This window comes from Lagopus leucura, unplaced genomic scaffold (assembly GCF_019238085.1).
Source record: "Lagopus leucura isolate 7727_CA_CO unplaced genomic scaffold, USGS_WTPT01 Super-Scaffold_100008, whole genome shotgun sequence".
In the NCBI taxonomy this organism is placed as follows: Eukaryota; Metazoa; Chordata; class Aves; order Galliformes; family Phasianidae; genus Lagopus; species Lagopus leucura.
The window spans coordinates 10,048,131-10,070,836 of NW_024962265.1; the positions used below are offsets into that span (position 1 = coordinate 10,048,131).

The 22,706-nt window shown below is 37.5% G+C and overlaps 1 protein-coding gene across 3 annotated transcripts in view; it reads right to left on the minus strand.

Annotated features, from left to right (window-relative positions):
- The window catches only part of CD36 (CD36 molecule), a 38,064-nt gene that overhangs the window by 9,001 nt on the left and 6,357 nt on the right, over positions 1-22,706 (minus strand). For 2 of the 3 annotated variants that reach the window (XM_042872340.1, XM_042872341.1), the window contains exons 2-7: positions 15,814-16,048; positions 7,131-7,291; positions 5,151-5,295; positions 2,880-3,059; positions 2,666-2,757; positions 2,231-2,277 (exon numbers count right to left, since the gene is read on the minus strand). In XM_042872340.1, the coding sequence (XP_042728274.1) occupies positions 2,231-2,277; positions 2,666-2,757; positions 2,880-3,059; positions 5,151-5,295; positions 7,131-7,291; positions 15,814-15,933 (745 nt within the window). In that variant the 5' untranslated portion in view covers positions 15,934-16,048. Of the gene's footprint in view, positions 1-2,230; positions 2,278-2,665; positions 2,758-2,879; positions 3,060-5,150; positions 5,296-7,130; positions 7,292-15,813; positions 16,049-19,068; positions 19,243-22,706 lie in introns of those variants that run through there. The other variant, XM_042872339.1, reaches the window with a different exon arrangement.

The following is a 22,706-nucleotide window of genomic DNA, read 5'->3' on the forward strand; positions in this document are numbered from 1 at the left end:
CCTGGAACGTATGCATAGAAGGGCAATAAAGCTGTGAATGTTCTGGAGCACAAGACTTACAAGCACCTGAGACCAGGGAACAGGGATTGTTTAGTTTAGAGGACAGGAGGCTCAGGGGAGACCTTATTGCCCTCTACAACTACCTGAAAGGAGGTTATGGTGAGGTGGGGTTGGTCTCTTCTCCCAGGTAATGGTGATAGGACAACAGGAAGTGGCCTCAAGTTAGGCCAGGGGAGGTTCAAGTTAGATGTTGGGAAAAAATTATCCAAAAGAGTGGTAAGGTGCTGAATTGGGCTGCCCAGGGAGGTGGTGGAGTCACTGTCCTGGAAGTGTTCAAGAAAGATGTAGGAGTGGTACTAAGGGACATGTTTCAGTGGGCAGCAATGGTGGCAGTGAACAGTTGGACTAGAATGATCTTCAAGGTCTTTTCCAACATTAATGATTCAATGATTCTATGGTCATCAAATCCATAAAAGCAGAGGATAAAAATACAATTCCTACTTAATAAGAATCCCAATATGTGCTGCCACTGCTTCAGTGTATATGTACTCTAAGGCCTTCTAGAGATTCTTGGTTCACTTGGAGTTCAGCTAGCACCTAGTGCTTGTAAGAAGTGCAGCTTTTGTCTTCAAAAGTGCCTATTTAGTAAAAAGTACTAAACATTTTTCACCCAAAACTGCTCAATTGGAACTCCTGAGAGACAAGCACAGGATGTCCAGAGGAAGAGCTTTTTCTGATGTCTTTCTCCCATTTGCCATGAAGAGAGCAGCTTGCCTGCTTAGAAGCATACTTCTGCACTACATGCATCTAGTGTTGAGTAAGAGGAGTCTCACCCATTTTCCAAGCAAGGTGTTGTAACAATCTTCTAACCAGTACATTTGTTATGTCTTGCTACAGCTCAGTTTCTTAGTCAGCAATTCTAACCAAGAAATGGAAAACAACTGTGCTATCTTTGAATCTAGTTGGCAAGATCCAGAAAGCCAAATTACACACTGCTGCTTGCCCACTGCTGACAGAAGCACTTTTTCTTAAAGACAATCCAAGATTGTCCTGGAGACATGCTCTATTGTAAAATCTTGGCAGTGTTGGAATGTTTGCAAATAAAGACTCATTTCAAACTGTATAAGTGTGCTTATTTAGACTTTTTATCTCGTTGTTTACTTTTGCTCCGAAAATGCTGTGCTCTGGTGTGAAAGCTTACAAGATGCAAAGGAATTCTAACTCACATGACAACCTGCTGATTCTCTAAACATATATCCCCTCCTTAGCAGTCATACTGAGTGCTCATGTAAACTGTGCAATGACCTTTGCCAACAACAAAACTCTCCTCACTTTCAAAGGACTGAAGCACTCAGTCCTGTTACCTGAGTGTGTTTATTCCATCACTTGTAGAGAAAGACAAAGCTAACAGTGGAAAAACAAATGGATTTCAGGTTTCATAATAAAAAAGGTAAATTCCAGAACCTAAGAAAACATTGCTCCTAATAAAATTACTCCGCAAAAGAAGAAATTATTCCTGTTCACAGCCTTTTGGAAATTCAGATTCTTGGGAAGTATTTGAGATACTTCAAAATGAACTGCCAAGTTCACTCATTTATACCACACTGTATGTGGATGTGGGGGGAGTGGAGATGGGTTAGGATTAGGGCTACCTTTCTTCTTTATCCATTTTCACTTGCTACTACCCTTGTCACATCAATTTCTTTTCCTATCTCAGGAAAAACTTTTCCGTCCATTCTGGTACATGTAATCTTAATATTCAACAACACAAAAAATATACATTACTAAAAGTAAAATACACTGTTTTTCAAATGCTATACCAAAGAGAAAGAATCTTGCTTATATTGTAACAGACAGATAGTAGAAATAGTCAGTTAGATCCTTGCTTGTTCTTCTTCCGCACCTACTCTAGCTGGAGTGTGTTTAAGAATATATAAAATAGTGTATAACATAGTGTATAATGATGTATAATATATAATGGAGACAGATGTATGCATATATAGTAGCAGCAGTGTGTATACATTTGTACTTATATATAGATATTTAACTGCAGAATACACGACTCACAACCCAGGGGGTTTAACTTGTATTTTGTATCTCATTGGATTGCAATATTGATATAATTATATTAATAATTAATATTAATATATTGAATATTGCAGTATTAACTATATCTTGCAATATTAACAAATGACTTTCAAAAAGTTTCAGAAAGCTTTAATAGACTCACCAGTGCCATTAACCAAATCACAGTGACCTTCCCAGTAAGATAGATTCCTTCAACATAAAAAAAGTCATGCTTCATTAATTATAACATGTAAATCATGTAATTATTACTAAGCTTCACTGCTCCATTGTAAGCCTGATTCGTTAGCAATGACACAGAACAGAAATAAATTCCATTCAGATAAACTATATGATACAGTAGAATAGGATAAATTGGATGTGCCTATTTAAGTACACAAGGCAGAAGCAACTATTTGTAACAAAGAATCAATAACTGTCTTAAATCCAAGCTCATAACAGAATAGCCTGAAGATTGATCAAGCTTTTCCTGAATTATTTATGAGTTTCCATTTAACTATAGCTCTTAGTGAGGCATGTTTTTAAAAACCACATCTTGGAAATACGTACATTTTTTCATATGTATACAACATCATGATACCTTTTGTTTTTATAACTTTCAATTATTGCTGTTTTGCTTATGTCTTCTTTCCCATTATACACTCTGTAAAGTCCATCAGATGTCCCATTATACTGTAACAGACACAAGAAGGAATAACAAAATACTGTCAGATTTTTCCTCCTCACAGCAGCAGCCTTAACTTTCATTCACGGAATTGTAACTGAATCATTATCTCCTCTCTGGTTTCACTTACCGGGTAGAAGACTCCCAGAACTGGGTCCAAGGGGAAGGGAACCTTGCTTAAGAAGGGGTCAGTGTATCCCCATAGTATTTCTTTCACTGTTCTGTTCTGCAGCATGTTTGATTTAGAAGATTTAATCCACGTATTTAAAAGTAGTTGGATGAAATTGTTTGTATAGAGGGCAGGCGCAGCCTACAACAGCAATAAAATTAAAGTTTGGATGAAAAATACAAAAAGACTCCAAATCTCTGGCAAAGCTGGTAGGTAATGTGGATACAACTCACTGTAAGTTAAATTTTTATTTACAACTGACAGTCATTAACAAAATTGCTGGATATAACTTAGCATAAAACCAGACTATTTGTCTTCAGTGTTTACACAAGTTCACTAGGTTATCCTTAAACTCTTTGAACTTCAGGTCCCAATGCATATTACATGGACTGTACCACTTCTCATTTTGTTACCTATTGTGTCCATATGTCACATACACCAGCCTCACACACATGCCTTGTTACCTGTTGGCTGTGGTTTAAACTTAATATGGTGATGAAATTATGCTATCAACAATGTGACTGTATCCTGAATAAAAACAATCAACTGCCGAAGTACAATTATTTTTTAATCAGAAAGTATACATTTCTGCTCTGGAGGAATACATTTCTGAAAGTAACATGTCCTTTCCAGAAAGTTTTAATTCTACATAACAGATGAACTTTTTCTATTCCAATGAAGAATGACGTATTTTACCAGCAGTAATTGCAACAAATTTTTCCAGAACAATGTAAACATGTTCCTAAATCGATCAGATAGCTTGTGGAAAACAAGCAGAAAGAATCTAGGTTGGTTCATGTGGTGAAGTAGAAAATTATGACAATTTTGATAAGTAAATAATAGAATCATAGAATGGTTTGGATTGGAAGGGACCATTAAGATCATGTAGTTCCAAGCCCCTGCTGTAGGCACGGACACCTCCCTCTAGACCAAGTTGCTCACAGCCCCATCCAGCCTGGCCTTGAATGCTTCCAGGGAGGAGGCATCCACAACCTCTCTTAGCAACTTGTTCTAGTGTCTCACTACCCTCACAGTAAAGAATTTCTTCCTACTAACTAATCTAGATCTATTCTCTTCCAGTTTAAAACCATTTCCGCTTGTCCTGTCATTAAGCATTCTTATAAAAAGTTCCTCTACAGCTTTCTTGCAGGCCCCTTTCAGGCATTGGAAAACCATTATATGGTCCTGATGGTTTCCCTTCTCCAGGATGAATCTGTGTAAGAAAAATCTCTTTGAGCAAGCTCAGCCTAGGCTCTACAGGATCTTTCTGTGTTCAGTGCTACACAGAAAGTTATGGAACAGCCAGCCAGAAAGTTGAACTCCAAGAGACAGAATTGATCTCTCTTTTGCTTTTATTTTTTAAATCTCCCTTAACCTATGAATCTTTCATTCTTGCCTGAATTCAAACTCAGAGCAAGCAGCAAGCATGAATATGGAAAGATTATGAGATAGAGATGTATATTCAATTCCTCTCATGGTTAAGCATGAAAAACATCTCCCTTGATTTCTTAGTATTTTCACCACAAGGTTATGATGCAGAAGGTGGTCTCTACTAGACTGTCATCAGTGCTGCCACACGAGCTAGGCATCACCTCTCTGGGAATCTAGACTTATCCCAGTTTGGTTCTGAACACAAATATGGAGCTTGAGTAATCTGTCCTTACATACCCCGACATAGCTACTTCCAGGCAGGAGCCTATGTTTAGATCCATAGAGTTGCATGGTTCAAAATGAGGGGAATGAGCAGTGTTCATGAATGCCATGGCATGAAGGACTTTGATCCACCAAAACAAAAGCAACTTTCTGAAAGGAAGTTGCTAGCCCAGATTAGAACATAGACAATTGGCCATTATTTTCTGTTTAAACCAATCACCTCTTCATTTTAACACCAGCATTCACTCTCACAGTTATCCTGAAAACGCACAAGTAGGAACCACAGTGTCATCAGGAGACATTCCAACAACACAATCATGGCTGATAATAATTCTTTCCTACACAAAACTTGCAAAGGAGGATGCTGTTTGTTGCATTCTGTCCAGACTGGTGACTTTGCTTTCGTTGGCAAGAATAAGTCAGTTTTCTTTTATAGTTGAGATTACCCTGGGCATATGAGGAAACCTTAATGTAAAAGCCGTATGTCCTCGGAATGCGCATTATTAATGCTATATTCTCTTTTTCCTCCACTACCTCTACATTTAAATGTGGATATTATGGATTGGTTTCTTGACTTACAACAACAGCGAGGTTGAGGCACGTGATGGTGTCATTTTCTGTCCCAACAGACATATCAGGTTCAAAACGAGCAGCATTAGGCAACATGTAAGATATTGTGCCATTAGAGTTTTCTGTGATATTTTCTTTGGGTAAATATCGCACCCTTGAAATACAAAATAAAAACAGAATATTTTAAAATCTGATGTTTGCATTAACATATAATCAGACCTGACTGAATTTCTTTGAACGCTTTTGAAAATAAATGTTCACCATTTTATAGCCACTAAAAGATTCTAAAGTTTCATTTGAATATTTGTAAACATGTACTATACATTTCTCTTGTAAATATTTCCTTAATGCCTAACGGATTTTTGCTTGACACTAAAATTCAAACAAACATTTCTTCGTAATTTTTTGTTTCAGTAATCAGCTCTGTATCTTCCTGTATTCTGATCTGAGTTAGTTAAGTTTCATCACATTTTCTGTCTAAGATTTTTAATTGTTGTATGCTCTTAGAATGGAATTACTCAGAATTGTTAATAAACACTCTTGAGATTTGATATGTTAGGCTTGTGTTCCAATGAAAGAGATTACAGGTTAAATCTATAATGGAAATCACTTTGTTAACATTTCATAACCACATGGAGATCTACAAGCAGTCTTTCAACACCACTAAGAAACACAAAAGCCTTCTCTTGTGTGTTTGTAAGTGCCTATATTTCTATTAGTCAATCACTGAGGCACAAATCTCCACGCTGTTGCACTCCTGGCTCTGTCTCTTTATGTCTCCATCTTCTTTCTGACCTCACTGTGGGAGTGGCATTCAGGAAGCACTGTATGGGTTAGTCTACACTATGGGACCACTAAGTTCATACTGGCTCCATTCTGGTATGGATTCATGCTCTATCAGATCTTACAGCCTGGATGTGGGGGGGCCAGAAACTTCAGAGCACATTTACCTACAGTACAGATGTAACCAGTGCAGGTGGACTATACCCCCAAAGCAGCTGGATCTTTGCTTCTTAAGAGTGGTTTGAGAGCATGCCACTTTAATTAATGGCCTACTGTGTAAAGGAGCTATCTAGAAGTTGGGAGGTTTGTTTTCTAATGTCACATATAACTGGAAACAAAAGACTCAAAAGTTTTCCACTTCTGAAGAGAATCCTTGGGATAACTGCCATGTCAAGATCAGTTGTTCTACTTTGCAGTAAGTAATTAAAAATTCACAGGGTGATTGAGAAAGAGACCCAGCATTCCAGACATTCAAGTAGACCTGATATCTCTGATCATGGGACATATCTTTCACTTCACAGGTGAGCATGAGTGCAGCATAAGAAGAGAGTCATAACAAGAGAGCCAGCAACAGGCAGACACTAACTGAGCTTAATGATTTGGGAAGCATCAACTGCTCCTATGTCAACTTCGGATTTAAAATCAAGCAAAAGCTTAATTAAAAGCTTTCCTGAAAGAGGATGGACTCTGCTCTTAAGTAATGCATTAAAAAAAAAAAAAAAAAAAAAAAAAAAAAAAAAGAAGAAGAGGGAAAAAAAACTGGAAACAAAAAATCTGTACATTAAAAATAAAGATCAATAAAACAAGACACTTTATTAAAATAAATATGTGTGATATGTAGCTGATAAGACAATCTCTCATTTTCAAGGCACCTGGCATACTTTTCTAAGAGGTGGGCAAACACTGAAAAGCAACAAATGAATCATGCCTATATGTTTTTATGGTAAACACCTCCCCACTTGGCAGTCATTTTTCACAAGTACAAACAGCTTCATACCTGGATACCTACTTTATATTCTTTTTCCAAATGTGAAACAGAGTACAGAGAGTGCTTGTGATTGCTCTGCATAGCTGCAAATATTTAGGCATTTTTTACAAGTCTGACTAAAAGGATTCCGGGCTTTCCAAAACCATTTTTAACTCAGCAGAATTTTGTCTAACAAAACTTCTGATAGGATATATCATTTAAGTGGGGACTCTGCTTACCTGTATGTGTAAGGTCCTCTTTGTTCAAGTTTTGGACGTGCTCCGGAGTTCAAAACCTCTGATGGATTTTCCACATTAAAGATCCAAAACTGCCTGTAAACAGAGCTTCCTGGCACAAGCCAATTATCATATGCAATGGTACCATTTGAAATGACAACTTCCTAAAAGGGGAAAAAAAAACAGTTAACAACAACAACAACAAAATGACTGACAAGTAGTGCTTACTTTCCAAATATCTATAGAGGGCTTCCAAGGAAACAGAAAAAAAAAGCTGTTCTATCATCAAGAAAAGGCGTTTGGCCAGCACGTGAAGGCAGACTGACAAAACTAAGTCCCTCTAAAATCAGTGAGCACAAAACTGATATAATTTCTACTGTAGCCCGTAGAAAGCTTTCCTAGTGCTGTGGGTGCACATTTCCTTAGTTTCCCCCTCTAAATCCACTGATGATTTCTAAGCAGAAAATCTTTCAATATCTGAATCTTATCCAGCTGTTTTTGAAGTCCATAAGCTACCTTTCGTACATTTGCCAGTATCCCGCAGGAGAAGATAAGCACTATCTCTGATCACAGCACTAACACATGTACTAAGTCATTTTACAGCCAGGGAAAGTGAATAATGCTTATGTAGGACTATTTTTTGTCAGCATATTCTTGTGGCTGAGACTGACACTCAGTATGAAATCTCTGTTTCACTAGAGTGGTTTCCCAGGTTCAGAAGATAAGGACAGAATAGAAACATAAGGAACAGATAGGACACTGGGAATTGTTACAGAGTGACCAACAACTTTTTGTATGGCACTCAGACATACTACGATAAATGCATATTGAGTACTTGGGACTGAAAAGTGAAAGTAAGAGTTTGAAAGTATATTTCCCATATTGACAGGTATATCTGCTCTGTCTAGTCTACATTAGATTTCTATGTAATTTTCATAAATAGCTGGAACAATACATTTTTGTAAATCCATTGGAGGTAAAAATTTAGAAAAGGTTTTGCAATAGGAAGAAAATTCTAAGCAGGCTATCTGCAACCCACAGTGTACTTTCTAGCTGAGTTGTGCAATATTATTTAGTTAAGTTTCAGAGTTCACTTGAGCTACAGAAAAGAAAGAACTGGAATCTTCCAGAAAGTTATGCAGCAAGAAAAGACATTTTAAATTACAATTTAAATTTACTAGATTTTCTTTTTATCTTAATTTTCTGATTCTAGAGTTTCTTTAGCAAACACCATTCAAAAAAGAATAGTACTAATTAAGAACCGCTGTTTGACAAGTGAATGTGACCTCCTGAAGAACTGACAATGTTTTGCCTGAGAAGAGGCTGTTTCTGTAGTCTAGCTGCAAATCCTCTGCTGGTAATATAAGGCATTGAAATTGTTTTCCAAATTTCTGTTATAATTCATGTGCATTTCTATGTTAGGGGAGGGAAACATTTCCACTGCAAATGTGTTATCAGCCTGAGGGCTTGCACTCAGACCTAACAGCTACAATTCCCTTCAACCTTGTCTTGCAAACCCTAGGAAGCCAAGGACTGTTCCAGCTGTGATCCAGAGTTGGGAAAGCCGTTCTCTTCGTGAAGAGAGATTTTCCATGGTTTGGAAATTAGCTTTTCAAGTTTCACAGATAATTACTCAAAGGATCTGGGAGAAACAGGTCAACATAAAGACTGGAGGCTGTCAAATGTGATATCCATCTAAAAGAATGGCAGGAAGAAGGATTCAGGGAATTACAGGCCTGTCAGCCTGACCTTGGTGCCAGGGAAGGTCACGGTGCAGATCATCTTGCATGTTACCACACAGTACATACACAACACTCAGGTAATCACACCCAGTCAGCATGGGTTTATGAAAGGCAGATCTTGCTTGACTAACCCGATGTACTTCTATGATAAGATGTCCCTTTTAGTGGATGAAGGAAAGGCTGCAAATTGTTGTTTACTTGGAGTTTAGCAAAACATTTGATACTGTTTTCCACAGTCTTCTGGAAAAACTGGCTACTCGTGGCTTGGATGGATGTACTGCTCACTGGGTAAAGAATTGGCTGGATGACCAGACCCAAAGGTTCATTGTGAATGGAGTTAAATCTCACTGGTAGCTGCTCGCAAGTGCTGTTCCTCAGGGCTTAGTATTGGGGTCAGTCCTGTTTAATATTTTTATCAGTGACCTTAATAAGAGGATTGAGGTACACCCCCAGTAAGTTTGCAGATGATACCAGGTTGGATGGGAGTGTTTATCTGCAGTACGGGCAGGAAGTCTCTGCAAGAGCAATCTGGATAGGCTGGATTGATGGACTGCATTCAATTGTACAGCATTCAGCAAGGGTAAGTGTTGGGTGGAGCATTCAGCTCATAGCAATCCAACGCAGTGGTATAGGCCTGGGGAAGAGCGGCTGAAAAGCTGCCCAGCAGAAAAGGACATGGGAGTCCTGGTCAACAGCCAGCTGAACATGAGCCAGCAGTGTGCCCCGGTGGCCCAGAAAGCCAATGGTGTCCTGGCATGCATCAGAAGTAGTGTGTCCAGCAGGACTGGGGAAGGGACTGTCACTCCGTACTTGGCTCTGGTCAGATCACACCTCATACACTGTGCTCAATTTGGGGTCCTTCACTATAAGAAAGATATTGAGTTCTTTGAATATGTGCAGAGAAGAGCAATGAAGCTGTTGATGAGAATAGAAAACCAAGACACATGAGGAGGAGCTGAGGGAACTGAGGATGTTTAGTTTAGAGAAAAGGAGGCTGAGAAGATGCCATTGCTCTCTACATCTCCCTGACAGGAAGTTGCACTGAGCAGTGTGTTAATTCTCCCTTCTCAGGTGACAAGTGATAGGATTCAAGGAAATGGCCTTAAGTCACAGTAGAAGAGGTTTAGATTGGATATCAGGAAGAATTTATTCACAAGAAGAGTGGTCAGGCATTAGAACAGACTCCTGAGGGAGGTGGTGGAGTCATCATCCCTTAAGACATTTTAAAAATGGGTGGACATGGTTTTGCACTGGGGTTGTAGTGTTAGGTAGATGGTTGGACTTGATGATCTTTAAGATCTTATGCAAACTTAATTATTCTACTTTAGTGTAGTGTAGTCTGTTCACGTGCAGCTCAGCCTGCTAAGGGTCTGCTTGTGTATTGTATTCAGCAAGGTATTTGGATGAGAGCACAGGCAAGAATTTGACCTCCTACTTCTGTGCAACTGGGACAAGGGAATGCTCAAGGATTTCTGGCAGTTACACGATCAAGAAGACAAACTAAACTCTCTGTAATACAGTCTACAGCATGTAACAGGCACAAAATGAACAGAGGAGTTGCAAACTTGGACAAAATTTGAAAGCAGTGTTACTGGCTTCTTAAAAAATTTAAGGTTTCCCTCCCACCCCTTTTTCCTCCTATAACCCTTTGCTAGGTATTATAGCTGCACAGAATGACACACTGACTCCCCCACCACTGCAGATCTTGCTTAGAGATGCTGGACATCTCCTTCCTTGAGAGGTGCAGAAGTAGCATCCTATCTGACCTCAGCTTTAGACATTAGGAGCACTTTGCATTTATTCTGCAGTGATCGTATCTCATATGTACTATGTACTTTCTTATCAGTCAAGAGCTAATTTGCTTTTCACCTAGAAAGGTGGAGTGACTCTCCCTTTCTTTTCATGCAGGAATAACTGTGTCTGTGTTATATGCTTGAGAAATGCTAATGGTGAAAAATGATCTTGGATATTGTATGAAGAGGCCCCAGGGAGTGAAGTAGCGGGGCAGCCAGGCTGAAGTATGCTCCCTTATGGATTTGCAGCCCATCCACAAAATAGCACTACTACCACATGGAGGCAGCTTTAAGAGGACAGCCAGTCTATCCTGACAGCTTTGCAGTTGAAGGGAAAGACCTACTACCAACTCCTGGACCTGATGCATTCACCTTCCCCTTGTATTGGGCCAGTTCTCATTCCTCCAGGAACTTTATCTCCTTTCTGGACTGGAGGAAGACTATTTCCTTTTTTTATTTTGTTTGGTTACTTTTCTGCCAGTGAGCTATTTGGCTCAGCTGTGTGGGAAGGGGTGAGGATCAAATGAGAATCAGGGTTTAAACATGGGAAGCAGAAGAACAAAAGAGGGAGGAGAAGGAAGGGAGTAAGACTATTCTTTTTATTGGCATTTGGCCATTATTGTAACACTTTTTTGAAAAAGAAGGTGTGTACATTTTGCTGCCACATATTTTAAGAGTGAAGATCATGGGTTAAAGTGGAAAAAAATCCAGAAGCCTGTCCTTATTCAAGTTCTCATTTAATAGCACTAGTGTACCCACACCAGCAAGTGTTTGGGCTTTGGCTGTCTGATCACTTGCAAGGCCACCCCTAAATACTATCCCTCTCTGTAGCTGGCTTCACATATACTCACTTAGTAATTCTGCTCTGCTTTTTGTCCACTATGATTTTATGAAAGGTGGAGTAATATGGGAAACAAACAATTCACAACTGTTAATATGAAACAAGTCTCAGCTCCTTAGTTATAGAATTGTATAATTGTTTGGGGTGGAAGGGACCTCAAAGATCATCAAGTTCCACCCTGCCTGCCATGGACAGACATAAATACGTCAGCTCCTAGTATCTGTCTCTAATTCCTTAAGCAATATTTAACTATCGTTAGCAAAAGCAGCTATACAGAATGCAATTACTACACAGATAAGTTCAGCTCATGACCTACATATGCAAGACTGAGTGACAGCAGGAGGAACTTTAACCCCCTTGTCTTTCTGCCATTTTTCTACTGATGATGGGTCAACCAACAATACACAAACTGAAGGCTCAGGCAGTCAACAATAGAAGCCTGCTGTATTTTACCGCTTTAGACAAAAATCAGTAATTATGATTTCTTATGGAGAAAACTGCACACAATCAAGCAAAAAAAAGTCATGATTCTGGGGGAACAGAAAGATGTTGTGTGTACCTTAGGCTGCAAGAAAACTGCTACTAGTTTATCTCTGTGTGCTGCATATTTTAGGCTGCAAATGCAAGCTGGGGATAACAACATGGTCCTGTGAAACTGAAGTAACTAAATTCCATAGAAACAATCTCCCATTTTGTAGCTGAAAGTAGGAATAAACATTTATTACTTTTTATGTCATGATAGTTCTCCCACATATTAGACTTCCTATTCAGGCTTTGTTGAATCAAAACTTTGAGTCCTTTTTCAGTTCTTGGTCATAAAAAATTATGGAAGCCAATCAATTTTACCACTGTTGAAATACATGTTATATGATCATGTATGTTTCTGAAGCCAGCTGTTGCTTTAGTTTCATTGGTTAAGATAGAGAAGTTGCATATGTCTTTCACAGAAAAAAAAAAATAAAGTGTGTCCTATGCCTCTGGTACCCAAAAGGCAATGATCTGGCCAATCATGTATAACAGATGTGTAGAGAGACAGATGCCTAAACACAGTAATTAATAGCTAAAACTGATAGCTTTCCTTCAAAAATAGCAGAAGCTAACCTGAGGACTCCACTGAAATAGTAGAGCACTGATGTATTATGACAAAATATTCTGTATTATCAACTCACCAGGAGATTAATATATTAAGTAATATCATGTAGCTTCTCTTAATCTTTTGAGTTTGCATTCTGGTAAGCAGCAAAAGATCTTAGAGAAAAAGTGGAAAATAAATCACCTAACAATGGCTTTGAATGATTAGACTTAGCTGGAAAAAAATAAACTCGATTTTTCAAAGTTAATAATATTGTATTTAGGGGGAGAAAGGCAAAAAATATTGACGTGGCTCAGTTATACATCAGTTATACATCTCCTTTCAGCAGAATCAGATATAAATTTTCTGATCGATTGTTTTGAATAGACCTCTCCTTTTTTTTATTTTATTTATTTATTTATTTATTTATTTATTTTTATGTTAATGAAGGTATGAAGGCGATTTCAGTGAAAACAGGGTTGGTCTCTTCTTACTTGTGACAGGACAAGGGAAAATGGCCTCAAGTTGCACCAGGGGAGGTTTAGGTTGGAAATTAGGAAAAATTATTTACAGAAAGGGTTGTTAAGCATTCGAATAGGCTCCCAAGGGAGTCATCATCCCTGACTGCGTTTAAAATCCATTTGGATGTGGTTCTCAGGGACATGATTTAGCAGTGGGTTGTTAGAGTTAGGGTAGTACAGTTAGGTTGTGGTTGGACTTGATGATCTTGAAGGTGTTTTCCAACCTGAGGAGTTCTACGATTCTATATCACATGACAGTGAGCAACATAAATGTACTGAGTCATACAGAAATGTATATTTTGATAGCCTCAAACAATATACTTTTCGTAGAGGTCTTCATGGAATGCAATCTTTGCCTACTGGATAGGTGCAGCTTGGGAAAACAACTTTTGTTCCTTTGGTTCTGAAATCAAAAGTGCCTTTAAAAAAAGGCACCTTTCGCTGTATAGGACCAACGCTGAAATAGTTTGAAATTGACCTTGTTTAGTTAATCTCTTGCAGAATGCTACTGGTGGTTGTTGTCATCTTTATGCCTCACATCAGATGAAATGGAAATACGCATACTTACAGATCGTATCTTGGAAAAAATCTTTTTTTTGTTTGTACATTTGTTTCTATTCTGCAGTCTCTGTTGACAAATTCCAATGAAACTGCCACTGAAATTTTCTTTAAAAAACAATATTTTTTATGAAATTTTCTTTAAAAAACAAAAAGCTTTAGAAAAAAAATAGTATATGTTAATATTTATCTTAAGCATTATAACAGTGAATAAAAAATGTTTGTTATTCTTGTTAGCAATTTCATTTACACAAGTAAATCAGAACTAGGAACCATTCTATGTCTCTGGGTAGACTCAAGACCCTCTTGCGCATCTCCTGAACTGATCTTGTATTTTAGCTGTATTTATCTTTTGAGAAAAGCAATTGCCTTGCAGTCTCCTGGTCTCACTGAATAATCAGCATGATAAACAGAGAAGAAATAATCCAGTTTGACTTGTGGTTAGAAAAACCATCCCTATTACTTAAATAAACAAAGACTCTACAAATTTACTCTTGTGTTATTCAGATTAATTGTGGCACTGATTTTCATTTTTATATACTTCTGACAAGTTGTCTCGAAATAGTTACAAACATCTGAAACATGATCGCAATGCAGAAAATTATAAAGAGGGAAAAGAAAAATTACCCTGTCTAAAACATTACTAAGAATTTGTGCATGTATAATTTGTAGATATTTTCAAATTATGCTGTATAACTGGTCCGTTATTACAAGTAAACAGATGAACACAAAGTAAACAGATGAACACAACATTTGCAGTGTGTGTAATTTGCTTCGGAAATGCTAACTGCACAAGACAACATTGTGGATTAACTGAAAGAAAATTTTTGGTATAAGGAGATATACATTCTAAAATAACACGTTTACAAGAAAATTTTCAACTTCCTCAATATTTCAATCAGTTGAAATTATTTGCAGTTGTAGACAATGTCTTTTTTTTTTTTTTTTGTAAAATACTAGAAGGTGGGTGAAACTTTATGCAGACACTCCTCTTTTTCAATTAATATATTTTTTTATATTTTTCTATGAATCTGATAAGATCATGAGAGAATACAATGGATGCTAAGAATTGAATTGAATGCAGAAGACTTTTTTTTCAGGGTTTTGGGTTTTTTTAGTCTTTTTTTTTTTTTCCCCACAAAGTGATGGTGGAATCTAGGCAAGGCTTCAATAGGCAATGAAACATTTCCTGACCATGTATCCAGTTCTCTGATTTATATTGCTGATGAATAAATTATGTCCAGTCTACCAGAAAGGTTTTTAAATATCTCTCTCCAAAGTTTCCAGCACATTCAACTTCACAGCAGATCTGTTAGGAAGCCTAACCAAAGCTTGATTTCTAACTGTTGGATGGTCTGATCAACCAATTTTAACTGGTTTCCATGGCTTCCATGGTCATTTCTTTTCAGTATGGCTTAGACCCACAGTTATGTACTCATTTTGACAGAAGATTTAACAAATTAACTTTGTATTTTTAACTACAGTCAAAACTAGATTCTAAAGAAAATCAGGTGAAAAGAGATTGAGAGAAAGAGGGAAATGTTTCTGCATGAGGTCTACAATACTGCAGTTATTCTTCACACTCCTTAAATCAAGGAAAGGTATGTGGTGAGATTTTGTAGTCTCATGAAGCAAAGCATGTTTCAATTACATAGTCACAGAACATGATCTGAATGAACTGAAGAGTAAGACTAGATTCTGCATTAGAAATTTGTGTAGGTTATGTGTAGTAAGGAGTGCATAGTTGCATGAAGTGCATGCATAAATGCATGGAGTGAGTCCCAATTTAGAAAAAAAAAATGCAGAAAATCAGTTGGATCAGTATAGTGGTAAAAGAAGAAAACAGTAACTATTGTAATTGTAATAAAATTAAATAGACTGAATTATATTAATTAAAATTAATCTTGAAAAAATATTTTACCTTCTCACTCAAATCATGAAAGAGCCAGCAAATGTGGTAATGTAATTAAAATATTAAAGTAAGTGCTGCAGCAACTATTCCCAGGAAAGTTTGGATTATACACTACATAAGGCTTTAAAAAAAGTTAAAAGAAAATGAAAAAAAAAAAAAAAAAAGGAGAAAGAACAAAAGATTCAGAAATAATGACTATTCAGGAATCAGAAAACCACTGGATTGAAAAAAAAGAAATATTTTGTACCTTTTTTATTGCTCTGCTTATGAGGTTATCTCCAACTGGTATCAGAACTCCTCCAAAGATGGCCAGCACAGCACCAATGACAGCCCCAGTAAGGAGCCCACAGCTTCTATTACAAGTCATTCCTCTCCTTTGACAGGGTACAGACAGGAAACGTAAAAATATCCTTGTTGCAGTTCTCCAAGCTTTTTTTCACACTTCTTGGTCCCAACAGACTCACTGATCTTCGTGAGAGAAGCTGGTAATGTACACAGAGAGTGAACAAAAATTACATTCTAAAGGTCAAAAATACAAAGTACGTGAGATGAAATAGGTAGGAAGATAACATGTCAACAACAGTCAGACAGAGGATAGCAGTACCAGAAAAAAAGTTTTATACACATTTGGCATGCTAGTCACTTGACACATACAACAATCTGGTTTTCCCTCATTTTCTTAAAGGCCATTACGTTGTTTCATTTGCTTTTTTTTTTCCTCTCTCTTTTTCTTTGTGTTATGGCTCTGTAGTACAAAGGAAAACTGTCATAACAGTACTCAGATGACATTCTTCCTTAGGAAAACACTTTCTCAGAAATCTCCCTGTTCCAAAGCAGGAGGTTATAGCCTTCAGCCTTGATCACAGCCTGCAATGCCCATGGCTACCACTTCAGGCAAAATCAGGAGTTTACAGCACTTGTGTAAGCTACCCAGGCTAGGCCTGCAACACACCTTAGTGGATATGGCAGTCTCTAATAAGAGGCATCTACAAAAAGTCTGTCTTCTTGTATCTCTGTCAGTCCACAGTCTACTACTGAAGGGATAAAATTTTTGTTTCATAGAATCATAGAATGGCTTGGACTGGAAGGTACGTCACAGATCACCCAGCTGCAACCTCCACTGTGGGCAGGGCTGCTGACTGTTAGATCAAGCACTGGATTAGGCTGCCTAGGGCCCCATCCAACCCAGCCTTGAGCACCACCAGGTATGGTGCATCCATGACCTCACTGGACATCCTGTTCCAGCACCTGTGAAAAACTTCTCCCAAAGTTTGGGCAACTTCAAGGCCAAAGCATTACCGGGTTTTCCTTGTAGGAGTTGAATTCTTACTCTCAGCCATCCACCCCACCAGCTGATTTCACCAATCTCAGTTGCTTTACAGAAAGGCAGACTTCTTAACAACTGTCTAGGTATTGGTCTTTTGAGTGTATAACACCTCATATTTAATTCAGTCTCAGAAAAAAAAGAAAAAAAAAAAAGAAAAAAAAAAGTTTTTAATTATCCATTGGGAAACAACCTGTGCTGGCAGTATGAGTTTAAGTATCTTGAGATCTGGCCCCTATCTGAAGATGTCAGAAACAAAATCACAATGATACCAGTGCTGTGAAATGGTAACATATAAGCTCCTAGCGATATTTTGTCATATTTAATAATGCTTATGAAAACAGCTGCATAATTTATACTTGCTCAGGAATTAGTTACACCCACAGAATTTAAGTTTCTTATTTGCCTTGGACCTCCAAATAACAGTAAATCAGCTCTTTTCTACTTCAGACATCATTGCCATAGTCCTTCTTATTTTTACCTACATCTGTCAGCTTGTTGGGATCATTTCTAAATCACTTTTAAAGCAGGTATTAATTGTAGAGTTAATTACACACTCATGGCCAAGCAGAGCAAAGAAAAGCAGAAGGATGTAATGAAAGAACAACTCAACCTGAATTCCCAGTTTACTCACAATTAAAGGGCTAAAAAACTTCCTGGATTTCCAAATAGTAGAGCAGTTGTAGGATGAGCCACGTTTTATTTTTGTAAATCCCATATGCAGTTATGATGCCCTTTTTAATGGGGGTGAGACAAAGGACACATACATCATATACTGACACCATGTACATGGTCAGCAGGTTAATGCTGGTGTCCTCTTGTGTCCTGCATGTTGTAACAACAATAACATCATATCTGTCTACACCTGAGCCCAGAGTGCTTCTTTCATCTGCTTTGGAAATCCATCTTGTGCCTGTTTTTTATATATCCTACTTTTTTTTTTTTTTTTTTTTTTTTTTAAATGAGAAAGTTTGTAAATATTTATTTTAAAACTAAAAAAAAGAAATTATTTTTTCCATAAGTCTTTGAAAAGGGCTTTTAGATATTGTCAGACTATTTTTCTTTGCTTATATGAGGCTTTTCAGAATCAACAGAAATATAATACAAGCTGTTCCAGTGGATTTTTTACATTAGGTAGAATAGATATCCCTCATCATCACTATTAGTAAGTAGAAGCAATGACTGCTTATAGCTTCTGCCTATTCACCCTTCTCCCACCAAACACAATGTAACAATAGTCTAGACACAGCTCAATTTATGCTATTCCAATTATCCATTACACAACTGCAGTGAAGAGCACTCACAACTTATTTGCACAGAAGTAAATAACATATTTCTATCATAACTGAACATAAACATAAAATGTAAAGATTAAAGTAGTAATTTCCTCCAATAGTGTTTCTTCCCAACTTCACTTATATTTGCACATATCAACTCAAAGTAAGCCCTTACACAAACTGAAGAATACTGTCTTCACTTCCTTAATGATTTCTCCAGATCCAATAGTCATTTTAAAACATTTTTTTGTGTGTGTGGACTTGTTTGATTCTGTCATTGAATTTGATTTGCTGCCCCAGCTAACAGAAAGTAAACAGGGAAGTGTTCATAATGAAAACAAGAGATTTTGAAAATACTGGTGAGGATCTTAACCCACAAACATGGTTATTTTAAAACATAATTCCACTTATTCTTTCGAGGTTAGAAAGTGATGTTAAAAATTTTGAAACATTTAATAGATACATTTTCAGGGAAGAGATTATTTCTGCTTTTCATTTTCCTTTAAAGGCTGATGTACTTTTGAATTATAGTTTTGAATTTTTTATTGTGAATTGTAATAATTAAATTTTTACAACATTACAATAGCATATGTTACAAATACCACTTTTAAAACATGCATTTTCTAAATATCCACCTAATTTCAGGAGCTTTCAATAATATTAAATATCAAATGACAGAATAAAATTGGGAAAACCAGCAACACTGAACATATAATCTTACTATTAACATTATGAAGAGATCCACTAATGCATGTACACTTCTATTTCTCCTTGCAGTGTTGCAAAATCCTATCATTTTATTTTACATTACAAATAAGTACTTTCAAGATTTTTCCATCGAGTGAATTTAAAAGGATTTCTGAGGAAAACTCCCTGATTTTAAATGAATCATATGACTCACCTTGAATAAGGGCAACTGACTTTTCAGCTGAATGTACAGGCACTTAGCACACGACTTGCATCAAGTTACAAGAGGACAAGCAGCTGAGCTCCCCACCAAGCACAAACCCTCAGAGCTTCGAGGGGGTGCTTATATATTCCAAGAGATGTCAGTTCCCTGTTTATCTTTCTGCCAGAAGAAAAAATTAAACTGTATTGGTGCTTGGGGAGGGGACTGTCTATTTTTGCAGTCTGACTAAATGCCACTACCTACATCCCATGGTAATATACTTAGCAGCTGCAATCTTTGCCAAATTTTGATCCAAGTAAGTCAAAGGTCAAGGAGACAAAAGGGTAATTTCCCTATTGGTTCCTGGTCACTTCTCTCCTAATATCCATTTGCTTTGAAAGTGCCCATATTAGCAAGTTATGACTAACTTGCTTAGCAGCTTCTTAAAGATGCTGAATATTTACAAATACCCTTTTCTACACAGCATGCCTTGCTGTATTAAGCCTTACTATTTGAAGTTATTGTGTCAGAGTACAGTACGAAACCCTCTGCAGTTTAATCATCATGACAGTATATTTTCAAACAAAACAAAAATTAGGAAACAGCAGATTTTGGTTCTTTTACAATCCACAAATCTTTTACAATCTTACAAACTGGATTACAGCATTTCCTCACAAAGAGCTAATGCTCTTCCTCTTGAACTGCAAGTTCAAAAAACTTATTATCCCAAGCTCCTTTCCATTAATGTATCTAAAACTCAGTTAGATTTACATTGCTATCTTGATCACCCAAAGAGTTATCCCAGCACAGCGTATACTAAAAATTATCAGTTGGGCAAACTTGGAAAAATGTATTTTTTATATACCTCTTTACCCCATGTGAATTAAATGAATGAATTGTCTTAAGAGGTCCTGGCAGCATCAAAAGGAAGTGATTTATAAATGGTTTTCTTGATTACAAGAGAGAAAATACTCCTAAAAATAGATTCTTAGGTGCAGACTTTCAGGATATAGCACTGCATGTGAATTTGTGATTCACATACTCAGCATTTGTTACATGTTTTAACTTCCTGTTTACTGTTTCATTTTTGATATTGCCCTATTTTAAAGTTGAACTGGTGTGGAAGAAGCTCTCTTCCTTTAATCCACTTCTAAATCAGTCCAAAATGGATTAAGAAATCCGATTTTTTTCTCCTGGTGGGGAAAGCAATAGCGACAGTGATCCTAGTTCTTAGAAAGTAACATGAAGGTCAGTCTTTGTAGTAGACTCACTGACAGGAAATGTTGGTGACCTTGACTAACTCCAGTTTCACATCCTTGAAAAGTGCAGTAGAACTATTATTCACTTTTTCTAATTAAAGATTGAAGTTTAGCTGTGGAAAGAAGTTGTCCTTCATGCTATGATTCATGTGCACTATTTTTATGGGCAGAAATTGGAACATGGGAAGTTCCATACTAACACAAGGAAAAACTTCTTTACTGTCAGAGTGACAGCACTGCAACAGGCTGCCCTGAGAGGTTGTGGAGTGTCCTTCCCTTGAGATAATCGGGATCAACCTGGACGCCTACCTGTGCGACCTGCTGTAGGGAACCTGCTTTAGAAGGGGTTTGAACATGATGATCTAGAGATCCCTTCCAAACCTTATAGTTCTGGGGGTGGTCTGGGGGGTATAGTTTGGGGGTTGGTCTTGATGATCTCTAGAGGTCCCTTCCAACCCCTACAATTCTGTGACTCTGTGATAATAAATATCATTATTTCCATTGGAAGAATATTCACATAATACTGTCCTTAGGATGCTTATGTTAGGAATTCTTTCCCTCATTTTCTTCCCAAGCTACTCTGCCTTATTCTCTACTTATTCTTCTTTTCTAAAAGGAAGCAATTCCAATTACTCATATCTGCCTGTGGATATATTCTCTATCATGCCCATTCTTCCTCTGCAATACATGGGGACCAGTATGTATCAAAATGAATGTGAATGTGAATAGGCAAGAGAGGAGAATGTCTGCTGCTGTTTTTTGTGGTATTAAGTTTTTTTCATTTTGTTTTGTTTTGTTCCTGGAGTCTTCTCTTCTCCAGGCTAAGCAAGCCCAAATCCCTCAACCTTTCTTAACAGGAGAAGTGTTCCAGCCCTCTTATCTCCTCCATGGCTTCCTCTGAACCCACTCCAAATGATACGCATCTTTCTTGAGCTGGGTGCCAAAAGCCTGGATGCAATACACAAGATGGGGCCTCACAAGGGCAAAGCAGATGTAAACAATCACCTCCCTCTCCCTGCTGGCCACTGTCTTGCATCCCAAAATAGAATTGGACTTATGGGTTGCAAATGTACACTACTAACTCATGTCCAGGTTTTCCATCAGGGCCCTCAAGTCCCTCTTTGCAGGGCTGCTGTCAAGGAGTTCTTCTCCAACTCTGTACACATATCTGGGATTGCCTCAACCCACGTGCAGTATCTTACACTTGGCCTTGTTGAGCCTCACTAGGTTCTCACATGCCTGCTTTTAGAGCCTATCCTGATTCTTTTGGATGGCATCCCTTCCTTTTGTTGTATCAACTGCATTACTCATTTTGATGTTTTCAGCAAACTTGCTGAGGGACACTCAATCTCATTATCTATGTCACTGATAAAGACGTTAAAGAGTACTGGTCCCAAGACAGCCTCCTGGAGGCACCACTTTTGACTGGTCTACACCTGGACAAAGAGCCATTGAAGGAAAATCACTTTTGGCAAGCTGTGTTTGGTGGTGAAACCAGGGCCTGTCAGATTCGACAACAGAAACCAGCTGAAGGGATTTGAAACAAAGGGAGTTGTTCACTTTCAAATGCCTGTTATTTTTCTGTTTCATAAAAGAATTTTTAAAAAAGAAAAAAAAAAGTACTTAATGGTACTTCTGTTTCTGGCTTCAGATCAGAGTTCAGAGATTATAGGGAAGAAAGCAGAAACAAAATAAGAACTGTAATGACAGAGAAAGCAAAAAATTACATACTTCATCAGAATTTACAGCGTGCTTTCACAAAGAGACTGTAGAGAAATGACACTCATATACTTGATGAAAACATAGAAAACCACAGGAAGCACCCTGTATGAACTCTACCCTCATTTCTTGATGTAACTATTCCACTGATAAGAAAATTCTAATGAGATTAGCATAATTCCTGGCTTTTTTAGACAACTCATAATAGGGACTTCTGGAAATCACTTTCTTTGGCATGCTTTCTAAACATAGAAGGAGCAAATGAGGAGAGATACAGTCTTTCTGTATGGTGTGGGGTAACTAAATACTCAACAACTTATTCTGTTTGGGGATTTTTTGGGAGGTTGGGGTTCTGTTTGTTTTTAAGTTAAGATCCTATCTATCAGAGGGGATGACATACTGTTATGGTTCACATAATTTGAATTCTGAGGTATGTCCACATAAATGTTCCCATGTTCCTGTGGAAATTCTCTGATGTATTGTAAGGAATGACTTTGTATGGCATGATTCCACACTCACAGAAAAGCCACTTGCTGGGTTTTCTTCATTTCTCTGATGTTAACATTCAAAACATTAGAAGACTCCAAGAAACACTTATCATTACTTTTGCACTCTCTGAACAGAAATAACAAGGAAAAGAGAAAGAGAAAGAGAGAAAGAGAGAAAGAGAGA